At 34.7% G+C, this 21,528-nt stretch overlaps 1 protein-coding gene across 4 annotated transcripts in view; it reads left to right on the top strand.

The window, feature by feature from the left end:
* Positions 1 to 21,528, top strand: part of LOC135831225 (uncharacterized) — a 373,616-nt gene that overhangs the window by 87,251 nt on the left and 264,837 nt on the right. The window contains exon 1 of one of the 4 annotated variants that reach the window (XM_065343557.1): positions 18,430 to 18,469. The exons of the other annotated variants lie outside the window; for them this stretch is intronic. Within the exon in view, the coding sequence (XP_065199629.1) occupies positions 18,466 to 18,469 (4 nt within the window). The 5' untranslated portion in view covers positions 18,430 to 18,465. Of the gene's footprint in view, positions 1 to 18,429; positions 18,470 to 21,528 lie in introns of those variants that run through there. 4 annotated transcript variants of the gene reach the window in all.

A 21,528-nucleotide genomic window follows, 5' to 3' on the forward strand; every position in this document is an offset into this window, starting at 1 on the left:
AGAATATCGTATAGCGGTGAATATATACGATGGTTTTTTGACTATACAAGAGTTAGAGTTCAGCGTTTGTGCAGAATTCAGCTTTCTCGTCTTTTCTTTATAGTGGCATATTCAAGGGCAATGAATTAGATGCTTGAATGAACTTGCGTCTTTCTCTACCCCTAGCTTTATATGTATAAGACGAGTAAGTTTTGATTCTTGTGCGCTCTTAGAGAAGAATTTATTCTCTGACGGTTTGATGCTCGAGTAGCTAATTGAAAAAACGTGCGATTTTGTTATTTGATGTTTGTAGTTGAATATGTCGACGTTTTAACGATTCGTGAGAATCGTCTGATTTAATACGTATTCGTTCGACCAATCAGCATTTGATTTGAAATCATCTTGTCATGTGAGAATTATTTAAAAAGGGTCGTCAAGAATGAATTTCATTCGCATCGTGTTTCTTTTTTGAGGCCTCAAAGGCTCGTACTATTTTTCTACCCTTATGAAGGTATTGATTTTTTAGGATTTCCATCCTCATTTGAATCTGCCCAGATTTTCTGCAATAGTTGAGGCTGAAAATCGGAGAGAAATGGTTCATGTTGGTTAATTTTTTAAAATTTATGTCGTTTTAGGAGTCTCTTCAAAATGTTTGTCGAAAATTATTTTTTTGCAGTTAAATGTGATTTTAGTGTTGGGCGAAAGAGGAGAAGTACTTACCTTTCTGAAAAAATTTTTCGAGACTTCATAATTCAAAAACTAGTGTTATACAATTTACGTTTTCCTTCTTAAATGTAGATTTGTCAATTTTCAAAGTTGAAATTTTCAAAAAGTCACTTCTGAGAACCGTTTTCAGCAAATATAAAAATATGTTGGAGGCTCTAAAATAACTCAAAATCGCATCCTATCGATGTGTTATGTTGAAAGTGTGATGCATCACATCAATTTGAACGTTCTAATTTAAACGAGTAAAATGTACCATATTTCAGCTTTTTAACTCAGCAATGAGAAAGTCTGATTTTTCCTCTTTGGCCGGAATTTGAGTTCTGTAAATTTTTCCTAATTCAGAAGTGATGTAAGAAAACTTTTTGAACCGGCACCTGTCAATTTGAACGAAACAAAGCTAGATCGAAAGAGCATGTTTTAGAACCTCGGTAACCAAAATTTTGAGTTCTGATGTTCACTTTTGAATTTTTAATGAATTTCTGAAAATTTGCTTGTGAGAAATTAAAAATGAATTGTTTTTACAAAAAATGTTCAACTTTTTCTTGAAATACACTTTTTTCAAACAAAATAAATCAGTATGAATAATAACTTCATTCCAATTAGGGGTTGAATGAAAAAGAGGCATTTGTCAATTTTTTTGGTTCTTTAAGTTTTTACAATTTTGAGTAGATTTAAAATTTTTCCACCATTAAAAAAAAAATGAAAATGTTTGCTTATGGAAAAAAGTTTTTGGATTGTTATAAATCAGTAAAAAAAATTGACTTAGGCCCTTTTTCCATTTAACCTCTCAATTACTCTCCTCCCTACCCCTTCGAAAGCTATATCAGCACCTCAAGACTGTTGTGGAAGCAGATCGGCCGAGGGGTGCTCAATAAGCACCAGCAAAAGTTATCGTAGCTGGTCAAGTTCATTTTTAACCCTTCCCGAGCAAGTAGTATACATTTTTGAAGAAAATTGAAAACTCGCCGGTGTCTCCAAAATGATCTAATTGTGATTGTTTTTCAGTTTGGCTGAGTGTACAAATTGGTCGAGAAATGACCTTTTAAACTTACACTCCTGGAATCTAACAATAACAATGCAAAACGGTCGAGAGGGCGTCCAATGAGGACCAATTAATGTTATTGGTGCTAAAGTACATTTCTGGCCAGAACTTTGAATTTCCTAGATGAAATTTGAAACTCCTGGAAACTCCAGAAAGGGGTGCAGAAGCGAAATATTTTATGAAAAAGCTTAAAAAAAATTCACCGTAAATCAAGTTTTTTTTAAAAAATTTTTAAACGTTTAAAAATTTGCCAAAAATCCAGAAATACAATGACTATGGCATCAAAAACTTGGAATATGCTCTTTCAATCTAGAAAAGTATGTCGAGATGATCATAAACAGGAGGGTATAATATTATGCAGAAATATGAGATGCCTAACATCATTCGAAACAAAATATCAGCAACCAAATCACCCTAGAAAAAATGTTGTTGTTATTTTAGAAAACAAACGAAGTTAATTGGATTTATAAATTCATTCATAAAGCTATTTAAATATTCTCACCGTTCTTCAGAGGCGAATAAAAATACAGGCGTATTTAACGGAGGCAAAAAAAAACCAGAAGAAAAAAATGGAAAAGTACCAACGGAAGTGGTGCTCAAAAGGTAAATCGTTAAATTACATAATTTAATATTTACTTTGGTCGAGAAAGAGGGTAGAAAAAACCTAAAATAGAGGTTTATCAATTTACCGGTGGTAGAATAAGGTATTTCTTCAGCCATCCGTGAAAATGGAGCGAAAAGTCTTTTGCGGAATTCATTTGAAAGTTTTTCGTTTTACTGAATGGCTACTGTTTATTGTTTATTGTTGCGAAGAAAAATTTGACGAGAAAAATTTATTCGGTTTTTGAAGACTTACGCGAGGAGGAATAACGTTAAAATATCACGCTAGTTTTATAATTTACGATAACAACTTGGTAAAATTTTATAACGAATTAATCCTAGACCATAAATTATGAAAATAACGCTGTTTTAAAGTACATTGCATATAGTATACGAGTGTGTATATAAGCCCCGAATGAAGCCCTGTGTAACATTGGCAATGTATCATCTACAACACACGGTATAAATGCTTATTTACCAAACGTTAGCTATGTGTTACAACAATGATCCCTAATTACATATCACATACCGTAAAGAAACGATAAATAAAAATGGATTTTTTTTTCCTAGCTTCTATAAACGGTTATCTCGTCGTTTCCTTATATTATTCGATGCGATAATATTGGACGAAAAAATGAAAAATAAAATGGAACTGTATTACGAGTACAAGTGGAATATTTGCACGTTTCGTGCACCTGGGAAGATTGTTTGATTTTCAGTAGGTAGAGGTACCTGTGTCTTCTGTCGAGGGACTTGGGATTAATAAAACGTGATTATGTTGAAATTTCAGTGAAAAAACTACATAACTTTGGCATGCGTTCATCCTGGTCGAATAGTGTGAGAAAAATAAACTGTATATTTATACTATTTGGACTGGTAATTACAAGTGATAAAGTACTATATGAAAAGCTCCTATATACAGTACTTAAGGTGTTTGTATACGGAAGATCATCTAATGTAAGTGTATAAGTTAGTACGCGATTAACCTTCGCAAAATTTTCACCAAACAGGATCTAATACTGCTAACTACTACAGCGACATAAAGTGCATTTAAAAATTCCACTCGCTTAACAAGCTCGGGTTAAGGCTGAGTTATTTCTGCTACGTATATACCGCACGGCCCGGTAAACGCAGCGGCGTAGCGTACGTTGCATACCGTGCGATGTTTTCCTTGGCGCGGTAAAACCCTCGTACTTGGTAATTTTTGCTTTTAGTGGCGCAGCTTCATCTAACCAACCACTTCAAAGTCCATTAATATTAATGCCATAAAATTCGCATTTACCTTTCTCTATACGTCGTTGTTGTTACGTAGGTTACAGAAGATCCGCTCGTTCATCTTTTAATTATCTATAAGAAAGGTTATCGTTGACGAAAAAATGCTCACGATGCAAGTTCCAACGTAGGTTACGAGTGAGTGCATTAAGTAAAGTAGACTCTGATAATCCTGTCTGCGCTATTTTTTTTTTTTTCAGTTTTTTCTTCGTTTTTGAAATTTCAAAAAAGAGAATTTAGAGTTGCAATTTAACAAATGTGTGCCTAACGATTTACTTATAAAAGATCTGCGGAGTGTAATTTGACCAAAAAAAAACAAAAAAACAAAAAAATGGATCTTGGAGATACAGAAGAGTTCATTTCTAGTCCTTCACTTTGAAAGAAATTGGATCTAGAAATACAGAAGAGTCATTCCTAGTCTTTCATTTTGAAAAAAATTAAAGACTGTGGAGACTTCCTAGTAAGAGCTTCAATGCAACAATAAAATGTATATTTGAACTGAGTGTCCTAAAATTGATAATAATTTTATTGACATTTCACAAAATATTTTATGACATTTCTAATGATGTTAAATTTGCTCCCAGTGGTGGTATGGAAGGAGAAGGAGAGGGGGTCAATTTTTTTTAACATCACCAACGACGATTTTATCAATATAGATGTTTTCTTAAGAAAAAAGAAAAAAAACAGTGGGATCAACATCGCTGAAAAATCGTTGATTAGTGAACAAAATGACAAAATTCTTCACTGATATTCTGAGGCCTTGATAATTCGGTCTCTGATTTTATTTTGATGACATTTGACATTTTTCACTGATTTCTGTCGGCAATTCGTTGAATTGACAAGTTGGAAAATAATTGAAATGCGTTCATTTCAAAAAGGGCCCAAGTCGATTTAGGTCCTTTTTTAATAAATGATGGAAATGAACTCTACAGGTCAAATACTATTCAACTTTTTTTGTTTCATCGCGCTATCTTTTGTCAGTTTTCCACAACTGGCTCCCAAAGTTGTATATTTTGCGTTCACCAGGTATGATTTTTATGGTAGCTTCGAAATGAGTGGAAAATTTGTCCTTAAAATGGTCAAAAATAGATCTCTGATGGGTGATATGCCGTTGGATAGTGTTTTTCTGTTAAATATTATTGGAAAAATATTTGACTTTCGAATTGCCATGTTTTTAATCAGGATGTTTACCGGGTCGCTAAAGTCGCGATTTTGAAAAAGATCGCGAAAGTCGTGAAAAAGTCGCAAAAAATCGTCCCGACTTTAAATTCATTTTTTTAAATTGAAATTTCTTTAGTACAGAGCATGTATTTTGTACAGTTTTTATGTGACATGGGCTATTGAAAGTTGGCCAAAAGCTCCCTGAAAAAAGTGTAAACTTTATTGGAATCCCGTTTTTTTTATTTATTTTTTTTCAAAAAATGAGGGGGTACTGAAAGAAAAGTCGCGATTTTTAAATATCAAATTTTGATAGATACCCTACAATAGCTTCTTCATAATGTCACATGGGCTATTGAAAGTTGGCCAAAAACTCCCCAACAAAAAGTGTGAACTTTATTGGAAACCCGTGTTTTTTTTTCGTTGAAAAAAGGGGGGAGGGGTATTGAAAAAAAGTCGCGAAAAGTCGCGATTTTTGAAAATCAAATTTTAATACTTAGATAACCTGTACAATAGCTTCTTCATAAATCATAATGAAAAAAATTTCTACACATCACAAATTCTAAATGATTATGGAGCTTGTAATTTCACGACATCTTTACGATCTGACGACAACGTCGTATAAACTCTCTACAGCGGTTTCCACCTTGACTTTCAAAAAAATTGAACACCTACGAGAATTCTATAGGTGTGTCTGTGTATTTGAACAGATGATTGTTGAGGATCTGTTTTGCTTCATTTTTTCAAAAATTTACTTTCTTTTTTGCACCATGAAAGACACAATCAGTAAAACAAAGATACACCGAAACCACAATGAAACAAAAACCAACAAAATTTCACACATGTGATATTCATAGGTAAGTACGTACTAACGTAAGTAGTACCTACCACCTACCTACCTTCCGAGAAACTTGCTCTTCCGAAATATCACGAGAAAACTTTACTTTTTCGGCAGAGTTTTCGAATAAATTCCATTTCAGCGTGTCGTCGATTTTTTTCTCTCGGAAATATGTGAGAAAAAAACCTAGTATCCTACTTACCCATCCATAAAGCCGAAAATAGCCTTTGTTTTAGGACTAAACGCATTAACCGGTACAACACCTGCTGAAACCAGCGCAATTTTAACCAAGTTTTTGAAAAAAATTTAACGACTTTGCATTAACGCGCACTGCTCATCGCTAATTATGTCGTTTAAATATGCCAAAAAAAAAAGTTTACTAAAAACGAAGAATGTTGAATTTTCTCGACAAGAAACCTTAACACTAATGTTAATGCGTTTTCTTCTTTTGCAACATATAACATCACCGAAGAGCAGTTGAAATATGACAAAAGTGTTGTAAAAGCTGCTGTGCAAATACAACCGTAGAGTATACAAAACAACCATACGCTGGCGAAACAAAACACGAGGTATTTAACAAAATGAAGCGAAACAAGTCGGTTAATGACTTTCTCGTATATTCACACCGAGGCAGCAGGTACTCGTACTTCATAGATTTGAAAACTTCTCGCTTATAATACTATTTTACTTATTTTTAACGTATTTTTTTTGCAGTTTTTTTTCTTTTTGTACAGAAAAACTTTTGCAACTGTTGTTACACATCGCATCGTCGTCGTCGTATTATTGTACTTACTTGAAAAATATGTGAAATTAAAACCATAGCTGAAACGACGCTTTTGCCATAGACGCGAATTGTGTAGGTAGTGTAAAATGTACAATACGAATACGACGTTTACTATACGCGGGTATAACTCCGGTAATGCAGAACAATTCAATTAAGTCGTAAAAAATAAATTTTCTCTACATCGTGCTTTCATAATATCCATTTTTATGCTGACTAGAATTTTAAACAAACGTATATACTTATACGTATAAATGTAAAAATTACACTAAAAGGATTACAAAAGAGAAAATCTCACAAAGGAGTTGCTTTTTAGACATTTGAAAAAAGAAAAACACTCGAAAACCCAATTTATCCCTTTCTTTTAATTTTGTTCAGATGTTTGAAAGTTGAAAAAAATTTCAAGAAGGATCATCGACTCGATTCTGCAACTGACATTTGATTTTTTTTCTACGTTTTTTTTTTCGAGAAACCATTAAACCGTATCAATCTCTCGAAAAATATATAAAATAATGTAGGTTATTTCTTCATCGTATTCGTATCAAAAATTAATAAAAGAAATAACGAAAAACGTTGCCAAAAGTCTGCGGAGAATTTTCCCATTAAGCGGTCGTTCGAGTAAAATTAATTAAAATAAAAAATAATACCCGTTATTATATTGAAGAACGATCTTTACGAAACGACAACGTCGAGTTTCAGTATTAAATAGCTATTTTAATGAAAATCGTGCAATTTATTCCAAGTTCTATTCGCTTTTATTGTACATCTGGATACAATTTATCGAAACCGCCTTTCGTGCTTTTTTTCCCCCTATCGTAAACTTATTACAAACGGATGCCGCGTCTTATTAAATAAATTACTAAACCAATCACGTACTTAACAACGAAAATTCTATCAAAGGCGTAAGACCTTTTAGTACCATGCAGCAGACGATAAAGAAATGACTTTCGTTATCGTCGTTGTGCCACAAAATCTCCAACTTGTTGTTCGTTGCTTGTTGCGAAAAAATCATGTGCATTTAAAACGAATGAGTATGTTCTAAATACCAATGTGGCGAAAATTTGAGAAATTATAAGTGGAGTTTTTCCAAAAAAATGCAGTTTTTCATCTGTTTTCAGCTGATGCAGTTTGCTTTCCTATCTCGAATATTGACGAATCGTCCCATTCCTTTGTCATAGTGATCCAAATTTATCCATGTAAAAATTTCATCCCTTCAATCGAAAATTAAGTCTTCTATGAGGCCACCCCCCAAGAGTTGAGAACAAAAAATAGAAAAATAAATGTGATGAAACACGTTTTCATAAAAATTCCTTATTTCCAAGTCAGAATTTTTCTATTTCGAGGAAGAAACCTCTTTAAGTTGCTCGAAGTATTGGTCCCTCATACAAAGCCTTCCTACATATGTCTGAGAAAAAAAAACAAAAGTGTCATCATGGGTTTTCCAAAGAATCCCATATCGAGCTCAAAAAGTTGAAAAAAATACCTACAAAAAGAAACAGAAATTATTCTAAAATGTTTCATTTCTGTGTCAAGGTTGCTCTGAATAATCCTTTCTTCAGAAACCCCCCACCCCCTCCCATGATCAAAAATAATGTTGGTCCTGCTTTAGGAAGACCCCTCTCCCCTGAGAAAAATTAACAACGAGATTACATTGAATTGAAATGAATTTTCCGAAAATGAGGAGACCAGAGGAGTTTTTCTCTAAATAGAGCTATTTTGACTCAGAAAACATAAAACTTGTTTCAACATTTTTTCTTCTTCCATATTATTCATTTTTTTTCGATTTTTTTTTGCATTCTTCTGATTCTTCAACACTAATCAAGATAACTTACGGAACCAGAAAACTTTTTTTTTTTTTGAAAAAAAGTCAATTTATTTTTTTGATTTTTTTTGAATGGGGGGGGGGGGCTTTGTGCAGGAGTTGAATATTGCTTATGAGACGAGGAGAGGTTTTTTCGTTGGAAAAAAAATTATTCAGAAGAATTCTGCTGCAGAAATTGAGAATTTTTCAGATTTTTTTCTCAACTTCTAGATTTTCAGCATCACGAACAAGATGTCAAAATCAAAAATTAGGACTTCACAAGGGTATTTTCCAAATATTTCAAGAGTTATTTTTTATAGGGGGAAGCGGTAAAGATTTCACAAATCAATTTTTTGTTTTTCTAACCTCTTCGGATATTCTAAGATTTGTTTTGGAGGTGGAGGTGTCACGAACACCTTTACTATTCCATTTTTCTTGGATGGGGGGGGGGACTTTGCAAATACTGGGAGTGGAGGGAAAAGGAGACAAGGGGTCAACATTTTGAGTTGATTTTTCGCTCTGTATTTTTTGGGTCATTAATTTTTTGTTCTTGAAAAAAATTTTGTGTGGGTAGAAAATTCTGAGAAAATTGTTTGTAATTTTCCATTTGCAAAAATCAGTAAGGGCAGTTTTGACAAAATGACAAGATATGTGAATTTAGAGTAGCGATTTGGCGAATTGGAAATTTGTCAATCAAATTTTCAAAAGTTTTACAGAGGGAGAATATGAATTTGAAAAGTACACTTTTTTAAGGGGGAAAAACAGGAAGAAAGCAGTAGTTGGGGGATTAGCAGACTGTTGAACATCATGACGTGAAATCAAAGATTCACAAAATAAAAAAGCTAACTGAAACCAAAAGTAAACAATTTTTCCTTCCCTTCTTAGCACAAATAAAAAATAGTGAGCTTTAAAGCTTCAAAGTCGAAATCACTCATCAAAAAATTAATCTAGGAGCTCATCGATTCCAAATTATAAAACTCAGATTTTCAGATCTTCAAAATTCTGTGCTGATGCCTTGAAAATATTCACTCATCATAAACAAATGTTAGCTCCAAGTGAAATTCGGCTCTACCGTGTAACAGAAAGCTGTCCGGTACAAGTTCTTTCCCAAATCTTACGCCATGTTTAAATTTCATCTCCAAAATACGTGTTAATCACGTGAATTATGAAATGAATACAGCAATAGGTACGCGAAACAGACGAGACGATGAGCTGTATGTATGGTAAGAAACACATTACATAATGTAAAAGCACCTTCTTCTCGAGAAAGAGACTACCATTTTCAGCGGTTCGTTTTCGTACTGCAGCCGTCGCCATTGTGGCGCTAATTAGTAGAAGAAAGTCCCAAGAAGCAGTTTGCAGACTTGAAGGTAGTTATTTGCGATGAGGTAATTCGTTATGAAAATACCGAACGAGGTATTCCAGTTCGTTTGCGCGACAGTTGTGGAAAACAGTTGGGTATAGTTGAAATGATGATGGTAGCGGTGGGTTTTTCTTAAAACGTCATTAGCACTTTTTGCCGTTCAACTACGAAAAACATAGTCCCGTTTACTTGAAAAGTTTTTATCTGATTTTGGTTGAAAGTTATGTGGCAAGTTTGAAACGAAACAACCCCGAAGGCTATTGTACATGCACAGTTACGAGTATATAGCGCTGCTTAACCTGTTATGAAGCTTATCTTAAGATAGATACTTTTTATTCTTCGCTAATTCGTCTCATCGTTATCGTAATAATCGTTTTTTATAGGATGTATAACTAGTTGCGTCGTCGGTCGCTCGTCCAAAATGGTAGTAAAAAATATTGACCTTTGGGTGACATTTGCTCCGGCAGAGTTAATTTTCGCTTAATTTGAATTTGCAGACATATTTCAAGTTGTAGAATGGCCCCAGAAAGCGAAAGAAATATGAGAGATCAAGGGTTAAGGTGTAATTTGAATTTTCAAAAAAAATAATATTCGACCTTTTCATTATTTACTCGAAGATACACGAAGAGCAAAAATATAGGATAGTAGTATGTTATAAATGAAACAATAATGGTAAACTTGACGATTATGTAATCACGTTACGCGAAACTATACCAAGCGGTAAAAACGCTTGATTGCTTGGTTAAATTGGAACTGTACCGTAGTTTTATATCGTATACGATGTATATGCTCATTGCTCATTGCAATTTATATCGTGGAGTCATATACGGTATGGGTTCTAGTCTACGAGCTACGAATTGCGCGAAAAATAAACGAATCGTTTGTACAGATGTGTATAGAGAAACTGAAACATACTATGGACTGTGTAACGGTCAGTGTAATATAATTATTATCATAATAACGTTACATTTTCAAATTGCAGGGTATTGTTTTGAATTACACTAGGTACCGCAAATTCATCGTAATGGTTTTTGCATTAGCCGCCAAGTTTTCGTAATACTCTTATACACTGCACTGGTTGGATTCTTCTTACAAAGTGTTTGATAAGTTTTGATTAGTTGGGGTACCTAAATTTTGTATTTTTTGTTCAATGGAGGCTGGAGCACTTTCTGTGCAATGAACAAATGCGAAAATATGTCATTTCAGAATTATTAAGTACTCGTATGTTATTGTTATTGTTTTTTAAAATATGAGTAAGTTGGCTATCGTTTTTTAGGAGCTCGAAGGCACCGAGCTAGAATACCTATTTACATTTTCAAGTTCTTGAATTAGATCAGAAGTTTCACTTTTACTCTCAGTTCACCCCCCCCCCCCCCCCAGCCCCTTGAAAGCACGTTGGAAATGATGGATTTACATATTTGATTATCCTCCAAAATCGAGAAAGCCAAACACCCAATTGGGTCAATCTTGGAACTGAATGGTATGGTCTTTCATTTGATGTAATGAATTAGTGAACGCATACTTCCGATGAACACCTTGCCCCTTTTTGGGGGTCATACTTTGACAAAAGTTGGAATAAAATATAGGGACCCATGCGAAAAAAAATCATGTACATAAATAAATAAATTACAAAATAATATAAAAATATAATATTATTAACAAAAAATAAGTTCAAATTTATTAATGAATAAATTGAGTATGTATAAAATTTTAATTATCAGTAAATAGTTTCATAAAAAATAATAATTCTGGATACGTATTATAGGTAGATTAATTTACTGAAATTTTATTAATTTCTGATTTCATACTCTCTATCATCATCAGTAAGTGTGGAAGAAGGCAGTATAGGAGTGGTAGACGAACTTGAACTACTTGATGTAGCAGGTGATGGGGTGATAGTCAATCCGGACCGACCTGAGATGGCTTATGGGTTGATCGCTTTTTTCTTGGCCAATGCCTTGTCGAGTTCACTGCAAATAAAATAATAAGAATTACACATACCTACCTATCAGGTGAAATTGAATAAAATATGAAATTGTTCACTTACGCCTGAAATTTTGCTTTTTTTAGGGCGCGGCCAGTTTTCCGATTGTTATCCTTTGCGTCTTTGTAAGGTTTGTTAATGGTGAACCACCTACTTTTTACGGAAGTGGCATCTACATTTTTACCCAGCACCTTTGAAATCTCCTTCGCAATCTTCTGCCACATCACCTTCTTCATTTTGATTGTTTCGTTGTATTTTTCATAAAGAGAAATTAATAAAAAAGTGGTATCATCGGACCATTTGAACGTCGGCGGAGGCAACCTTAGAACATATGTTACCTTGGTATTGGTGGCAGGGTCCAACACGTCATGATCTACACAATCACTTTCCTCAAAACAGTTTTTGAAAACATGTATTATCAATCCACAAATTCGAAAATTTACAGGGGACTGATGTGGTCATTTACAGTTGTACACTCAGTGAGTACATCCACTTCCCCTTTGAATGTACATAGTTAAAACAGTTGAATTCGTCATAAAAATTGCAAAATTGATACTTGAATAAAATTGTAATTTTTAAATAAAACAACGAGCATGAAATAAAAAATCTTAATTCTAATAAACCTGATTTCAAACAAATGAAAATAGAAAACAGCCAGTGATTAACCCTTCGGAGGTTCTCTAGGTTCCCATATTCGGGAAACAAATTGCTTAAATTGGTGTAATAGAGCACCCTGCCCAATTGACCAAATCACAAAAAAGTTGAACTTTCAAAAAAAATAATGTTGAAAAATGAAAGTTTTGAAAAAGCTCAAATCCTTCATTTCCAACAAAACAAATGAATATAAATTGGAAATTTTTTAAACAAAAGCACTTTCTGAAAATAATTTTAAAGAATTTATGAGGAAAAAATCGTAATAACGGTAGTAAAAAAAGTCGTCTGGCAGTTCACAAGTTGAGCAAAAATAAAAACTCGGTGAAAGAAATGCCTTTGACCAAAAAATGAAAAGAACAAAAATCTATGTTGCTAAGAGAGGAGTTTTCATCAAGTCATACAATTTTATTGGAAATCAGACCCAAATCTGACTTGAAATTTGTGAATTGCAAGCTCTGTCATGGGTGGGGGGGGGTGGGTAACTAATAATGAAAACACTTTTGCTTTGAAGCACGAGATGTGGCATCGAATTTTCTTCCATTTTGGAAAAAAATAAATATTTCACCACTTGATTGGATGTTGGAATATGAAGATAATCAATTGAACATAGAGAGAAATAGTGATAAAAGTAAACAAAAATGCAAAATTCATCAGTCTTTCATTTCGATTAGCTATGGATTATTGTTTTTGCTCCCTATTTCTCTCTCTCTCTGTTCATCTTCATATTTCAATATTCAATCAAGTGATAAAATACTTATTTTTTCACAAAATGAAATAAAATTCTATGCTACATCTCGTGAATCAATGCAAAAATGTTTTTATTAGTCCCACTACAAAACTCGCAATCTCGCCAAATTTTGTGTCATATTTCGGCCCAATTTCCGACAAGATTTTATGACTTGATAAAAAATCCTCTCTTAGCGACATAGATTTTTCTTTTCTACATTCTTTAAACAAAGGCATTTTTGCCAACAAGATTCGATCCTCGCTGAATTTGTGAACTGCTGGAAGACCTTTTTCAATCTTGTTTTTTAATATTTCTTCTAATTCATGTTTCATATTTTTAAAAAAAGAGAGCTTATGTTCACTGTTTTTGACAAATGTTTTTGATCCATTTTCAAAAAAAAAAAATCTGCATAAATATTTAATTTTTTGTTAGAAATGCCACATTTGTGCTTTTTGGAAACTTTCATTTTCCAGCAAAACTTTTTATCGAAAGCTCTATTTTTTTGTGATTTGGCCAATCGGGCAAGGGGCCCTATCATACTCATCAAAGCAATTCAATTTGCTTACCTTACAACCTAGAGAACCTCCAAAGGGTCAAAGTAAAAATGTGTGAACTTACCAGGGCAATCGAAGATTTATTTATCATCCACTTCCCCCTTGAATTCAGTTGAAACAGTTGAATTCGCCTTAAAAAATTTAAAAATTGATAAATTCATTTCTACGGTCATATTTTTTATCGTCTCGATGATTTCTTCGGTCGTTCTCATTATACGGCTCGAACCTTCTATCACTTCGATCACCTTTCGACTTCTTCGGATCTTTACTTCGGGTAGAATCTGCATTCACTTTAATACAATTCAGAACGTTCTCACACTCTTTTTCAAAAAAATTGAAATTTTTAAATATAACAACGAGCATGAAATAAAAAATCTAATTCTAATGAACTTAATTTCAAACAAATAAAAATTAGAAAACAGCCAGTGATTAAAATCCAACATATTTTTAAAGTCGGCAGTTGTAAAAATTTCCACGACTTCCAACACAACAAGACCAAAAAGAATAAGAATGGAGCATGGGTTCCTGTATTTTATTCCAACTTTTGTCAAAGGGCTCTATACCAGTTGCGCTTTTCCCCCTATTTTTTCGATTTTTTTTTGGTCAGTTGCGCTTTTTAGTAGAAGCAATAATTTTTACCCACTTGCGCTTTTCGGTTGTTTAAAATTCCGAATGTGTTCCCAAAATTGAAAGAATTGAAAGATACAAACTGATGAACGAACGAACGAATTATTTCTATTACATACCTAACATACCTAATCCGTCTGATCTCACCAAGGGGAGCATTTTTTTTTATTATACTCTCGTAGGTACTGTCTACCTACATACACGGTAATGGGGTAATATAACAGAATCTAACTACCCGCAATTTTTGCAATTTTTTTTTTGAAAATGTAAAATTGCCAGAAATGTGGTGAGGGAACACAATATTTGCGGTTCCCTCAATTTTGAGGAAAATACTCAGGTAGTTAGATACTGTGATGCTAACCATTGGTACGCGTCACAATATCTAACTACCTTACTTTTTTTGCTTTAAATCGCGGGAGGATGTGTATGGTGATTCTCCTTAATGACGAGGAACATTCTCGTGATGTTACGAATGCCAAAACAACGAGTCGAGGCTTTTTACATACCTATTATAATTTTGGGAAATATTCGAGCAGAGTGTCAACACTAGATTTGAAGCAATTTATTGCATTTCTTACGTGTTTTTTGATGTAAACTAGTAGAAAATGAGGAACAGCCAAGAAAAAATTGAGGTAGTTACATACTGTTCTATGCACCATGGGTATCTATCATAATATCGAACTACCTTGATTCATATGTGAATATTCAATATATGTACTGGAAAAATGAATCTAATTACGCTGTATTTCAGCATTACGTGATTAATTATACTTTTATTCATTTTTTTTTTTTTGAAGAAATACTGAGTAAAACTATGAATTGATGTCAAGTTCACGTTTGCTCGTGAGAATTTCGAGGGGTATCAGTCACGGGGAGGCTGCGGAGGCGCTGAGACCATCTCCTTACATCCACACGGAGAGGACTGACATATATGAACTCTGTTCATAACCAAAAATATCAGAAATTTCGAATAATGAGGCTAAAATTTGAGAAAAGCGACCTTAAAGAGGTGCGCCGCGCTTGCGCGGCGCGCGCCCCCAGCCTTCCTGTGCCCGGCACCCCCCGTAATTCCCCCGAGCGAAGCGAGGGGGAATTACGGGGGGTGCCGGGCACGGGAAGGCTGGGGGGGCGCAGGTGAACCGGTGCTATCTCCTTACTTCTAGACAGACCCATATGAACTCTGTTCAAGTATTCATGACCAAAAAAAATTCAGGAATTTGAGACAACGTGACTGAACGGGTAGAAGAGATGCGCCGCGCTTGCGCGGCGCGCGCCCGCAGCCGGGACCATCGCCTTGCATCTGCACCATCCCTACACACACATATGTATTAAGCTTTGTTTATAGCAAAAAATGAGGTAGTTAGATTCTATGATGGTCACCCCATGGCATTTGGAACAGTATCTAACTACTTCAAGTTTGCTTTTAAAAAGCATTGGTAACTGCAGCTGTAGAATGTTATACTTTGTATTTTATGGCATATTCTTGCTCCTTGCTCAAGAAAACAAAAAAAAAAAGGAATAAAACATGAATTCATGCAACACATTACCTACAGATTTTTTTCATTATTTTTCAAAAAAAAAAAGCCTTGATTCGTTGTTTTGGCATTCGTAACATCACGAGAATGTTCCTCTACCGCACAGTAATCCAATATCAACGCCATAAAAGAACGACTTTGCACAAACATACTAGTACTATCAAAATTTCCAAACTTTGAGAACCCCTGAAATTGGTTTTTAAGAAGCGCAAGTGGTATTGAAAGAAGCAGGCTTGGAAAAGCGCAACTGGTCAAAATAAATTGAAGGAAAAGCGCAAGTGGAAATCACCGTGTCAAAGTAGATATGAACCCCAAAAAAGGGCAAGGTGTTCATCGGAAGTATGATTTCACTAATTCATAACATCTAATGAAACCATACCATTCAGTTCCAAGATTGACCCAATTGGGTTTTTTGCTTTCTCGATTTTGGTGGATGAATCCATCATTTCTGAAGTGGTTTTATGGAACTGGGGGGGGGGGGTGAACTGAGAGTAAAAGTGAAACTTGTAATGATCTAATTCAAGAACTTGAAAGCATTTTTACGTAACATCTCAGAATTCGCCTGGGCCTTTAAGGGTTAAGGTCGGATTAGAAAGTAATGTTTTTTGTTCAGCTTTTCAAATTTCCATCTTTTGCCTTCAATAAATTCCGAGGATTGAGCAGTTAATTTAAAAATTATTGAAATCCGAAGAAAGTTTGTTGAACCCTGAACATTTTTCGGGATTATTGTTTGTTTATCAAAACCCTATCTACACATTGAAGAAATTTTAATTTTTTTTTCAAGAATCATCCTATAACGTAAACACGAGACGTTCGATTAAAAATTTAGGTTGCCTGTATCTCACCTGAAAACGGTCGTCGTGTATTAACCTCGTAAAAAATTAACGGATCTGGCCCACACATTGGCTTCGATTCGAACGAAAATTGCCTTCTTCCTACGCCACTATTACTTGCCACATATGGTTAATCCGTCGTAAAGCGAGTTTATAAATTTGCGCGATCGCAAAAGTACACCATAACCGCTTTCGTTGAACGTTTTATAAAAGCACAAGCAGGCACTTGTATGTATGTTGTACTATGTAGCATGTGCCTTGTGCCTACTTACGATATCGCATATCTCGTTAATAAACCGCAAAATAGCGATTCTTAATTAATTTGTACGCTAGTATGGGAAATCGATCGCTTCGTTGGAGGTACATTCGTTTTCGATGAAATCTACGATAATATTTTGAAAAATAATGCTATACGAAATGCTCTCGAAATAATGTTACGTTGGGCGTCGTCGTGTGCTCGTGGTACCGAAAAGGATTATAACAATCGTTTATTCGAATATATGTATAAGTTACATGGATCGAGTTGAACAGCAGGCTGACATTTTCAAAATCATAATTTATAATAGGACGAAAAATATTTTTAATCTTGGGTACATGCTGCATTGTCTACATAGACAAACATACGAGTATACATTGAACCCGACGACGACGTGAGTAGACATAAGTTTAACAACTTACGTATACTCTCTGCTCTCTATGTACATGTTACATTATGCATAGTATGGTTATATTATGGTCGTCGTATCAAACACGTGTCATTTTCTTGATGTACACCGCGCACTAGGCAGATTTCGAATAACGCCACGACGACCTACTAAACGATATTTCAATTTTAGCCATTCGCCATTCGTCGTCTTGCGATCGAGTTTCTATTCGATTGAATGGTTTATACGAGTACCTATAATTTTTCATACTTTGTTACTCGAGTATAAGGTACGTAGGTGTACCGTACTAGTAAAAGGCATTCATAATTTCAATACTCGATGTCGAAAATTCCAAAGTTTCATTGAAATTTGGTTATTTTCCCGCTTGACGAGGCAAATGGTTCAATTTTTTATACGTACTTTTACGAATTTTTATCGAACTGAACAAATTAGGTGAAAAACTCGGGGGTAAAAACACTATAATGGTAAGCAATTGTCGGCGAACACGATTCGACAAAGATGTCGACGAAGAAAGCAACTGCGAAAGTATTCATAATAAAATGGAAATCGCTCGAATATGCTACTAAACCGTTCATTTTGTGCTTTATCTGTTGTATAAAAATTTCCAGAACGCGTTACCATACCTACGTTTTTCTCAGATTTTTTTATTCTCGTCGGTCGTCGTCGTTGCTGTTGTTGTTGTTGTTGTCGAAAAAAGCGCTACGAATTTTTTTAATATTGCCATTTAATAATGCCGAAATTGTTTCTTCCGTGTTGATGCATTTTCCTTATTTTTTTTCCTTCTCTTCTAACCGAAAGGAAACCCATCTTGGAAATTTTGTGTGGAAAACTTTCCTTCTTATATTTTTTTCTTTCAGCACAGATACAAGCCGGAAGATATTTCCCCGTAGACCTTTACCCGGTCGTATGAGCTTTTTTCGCCTTTTTTGGCCGCACGTTCCAATAAAACCAGAAATTCAGCTATTCTTCGATATAATTTATTTATTTTCGGCCTTTTGTTTCGTGGTTTTTTTGTGCTGCTTTTTGCGAGCAGATGAAAAACACACCGTAATGAATTTGCTCGTAATAATTGTGTCAGGTGAGGGGTTTTCCGGGATTTATCGAAAGGTTGTGTAGGAGTTTAGAAGAGGGTGAGGAGAGATGTGAGTGTTGAAATGTGTGTCAGTGGTGTGGTTTCTGGTTTTAGGGCCTTTTTTTCACATATAAAGAACCGTGTCCTTTGATTGTAACTGAAGTTCAATTTATGCTTTGAATACTAATTTAATTGATTTCATTTTTTTTTAATTTCAGGTGAGTTCAAATGTTTGCTGTTATTTGGAAGTATAAATGAGTAAGTCATCATTTGCTGTTTGCTGGACTATTATTTATTGCCGAATTAAAGCAAATAATTATACTGATAAGAGTTATAAGAAAGACATTTCATCCAGCAGAAAAATTTTTGGACCGTGTAAAGCTGGATTGCAAAAGCATGAATCTTTGCAGAAATTTTTTGGAGGTTGGTAATGGGCATTTTATCTCACTCCGAATATTCCAAATTCGAGTAAAAATAACCTGCTGTAGAATTATTTAAAAGTGACTTTGCAACCTGTCAAAAATGGACTGAAATTTCTTGAGAAATTCAAAATATTTTGAAGGAAATGTTTTATGGGCATATTTGAAGAATTTTCAGGCTATAATTGAGTGATGTTTTTAAAAAAAATTTTACATTTTCACTAAAAGATACTCTCATTTTAAACCTTCCCAAGACTTGCAAAAAAATCGAAAAATGAAAGTTTTGGAGCATGCTTTTCGTCGCCTGAATTCAAATTTCATTGAAATCGAAGCGAGTCACTTTGAGTGCCCCAAAACTGAAAAATCCATGTGCAGTGAATATTGAGACAGGATTTATATCTCTCAGAAAACCATGTGGGAGGGATAAAACAAGCATTCTTGAATGAACGAAGAATTGATCAGTATCCAGCACTTAGGAGAAAGGCGAACAAATACAACAATTTGTAGCAATAAAGATACATTTCATACTCATAATAACAAAGCAGAAAACTATGAAAATTCGTCCAATTAAAGATACATATTTGACCACTAAAAAATGAAATTATGGGAAAATGTGTGATTTTAAATAAATGCATCTGTTTCACTATATTAGTAACCAACTTTTGAAATTCAAGAATGTTGGTTGCTAAAATTGTAAAAAGGATACGCAATTCATCCAAAATTGCGAATTTTCCTCATCGTTTTCTCACATTTTTTGTCATACCTTATTGGTTCTAGAAAAATACAGAAAAAACCTTTTCAAAACAGAGTTTTTTTGCTCGGCTTGCTTTGCTAGAGTCACTTGTTTTTTCCCCAAATTTTCTGAAAAATGATTGTTCAAGAAAATGAGATAGTTTCACAAAAACTTTAGTAAGGAAAGAAATTAAAATTTTGGAGGTTATTGCTTCGATTAAAAATCTGGGACACCTCGAAGACTTGATTTTTGTGGTGGGGGGGGGGGTGGTCCACTATGACAGATTTGACGACCATTGACGCTGTATGAAATTTCATTTTTGTGTACGAAAAAGGCACGAATTCAGCTTTCTGGATTTTAATAGACACCTTGAAAATACTTACTGAATTAATTATATGACATGTGGATCTAGGGGGGATGAGGCCTGGGGAGATCAACGCCCCAACAATTGTGAAAATCTGCATTTTAACCATTTTTGAGGTTGCTAAACTTATTAAATCTCATTAAAAAAAGTCGTTTTCAATTTCAGTTCAACTTCAAAATTGAAGGAACCGAACTGATTAGAAAGGCTCTGACGCCTTCAATTTTAGACAGGAAAAAATATAAACGACTTTTTTAGTAGCACACTCTTGAGTTTTATAAGTTGAGTTGCTGCTCCTTCAATTTTCACAGTTAGCAAACCAATTCATTCTTGCTTGCATCGAGTTGCATTAGAATTTTTTTTGAAGTATTTACATTTTTGCTGGAAAGCTTGAGAACGCTTGAAAACCTCGTTGAACTCCAGGGATTGAAGATTTATCACGTCTGAATTTTATTAATTTGAAAACAAACGTGATTTAAACATTTTCAAGTTTCCATCTGTCTATTCGTTGACATTTTTTTTCAATTTCCTCAAAAATGACGAGTCAAAATATACGAGTTTCGGCATCGAGATATTTGAATTCGAATGCTTCTCGACCTGTGCTCTCTTTTCGTGACCATCCCGTTATAATCCATCTGTTCCACTCGGTGTGATACGTTTGTAAGACGTATATAGAATCATTTTTCTCGTCGTCGCTTATAATCGAACGTAGTTTGTCATTTCTCGCGCAATTTCAGTTCATCCCGATTCGATCATTTTCCGCAGCAACACTAACACGATGGTATACGAGCATTCGATGATTTTAAAATATCGCTCTCGGTGAATATAAAAAATGTACACGCCAAAAAGTTGTGAAACCAACGAGTGAGTGAACTCGTTCGTACGTAATTTTATATTACACCACTACGGCGAATGATTCGCTTTTAAAATATGCTTAATAAACGAGGTTTTCCTCTAAATTACATTCTAGATTACACGCGCTCTCGAATGTGAAATAACTCGCTACATATGAAATACGACAAAATGCATCCCTCCTTCGCCTCTGTTCTTGGCTGCGCCTGCCTCGCGCGCCAAACATATAAAAATTAAAACTACAATATCTGCTCGAAATAACATCACAGCTAGCGAAGGGGTGCGTATTGCGTAAATGTCGACACTATATACGTACGTACGTGTAGTGTGTAGCATTCGTTCATTTCGCACCCTAACGAAAAAGCACCAGCTCTGGCAGCATGGCATGGCAACTTGCACCGTCGTCGTGCTATAGACCTATTGCACCGTCAAAAGTTGAAAAGTATACGGTATATCAGAAATTCTTAGGGGAAAATGAGGCTAGTCTGATATCGAGTCGGTGCACATAGGACGGCGTTTTTCTCCGTTAATGGTTACGTTGCCGAGCGTTAATTACCTAGCGACAGTAGTATAAAAAGTCGTTATTTTAGAAATTCTCTTAACGGACAACTTGTACCGTAAATGGTAACAGATACGTCTGTCATTTGTTGGACGTTTATTTGGCGTGTTTTCGCTTCTAGGCTTTTACAGAATGTTGTTGTCGTCGCTGCTGCTGCAGCCGTTAAACTTGATATTTAGCCTGTCGCTTGTTTATCGTTAAGTGTGCAAATATGTTTGTTGCATCGCATTGCACGCTGTACGAGTACCTAGACCTACCCCCGGCCCCGGCCATACCTACGTACTACATTGTTGGCGATAATGGTTAGATTAGATACATTATTGCCATTACGACGAGATCTTCGCGTCCATTTATAATTCATAGCGCATAGAAAACTATAGTGAAATTGAAAGG

This window comes from Planococcus citri, chromosome 1 (assembly GCF_950023065.1).
Source record: "Planococcus citri chromosome 1, ihPlaCitr1.1, whole genome shotgun sequence".
NCBI lineage: Eukaryota > Metazoa > Arthropoda > Insecta > Hemiptera > Pseudococcidae > Planococcus > Planococcus citri.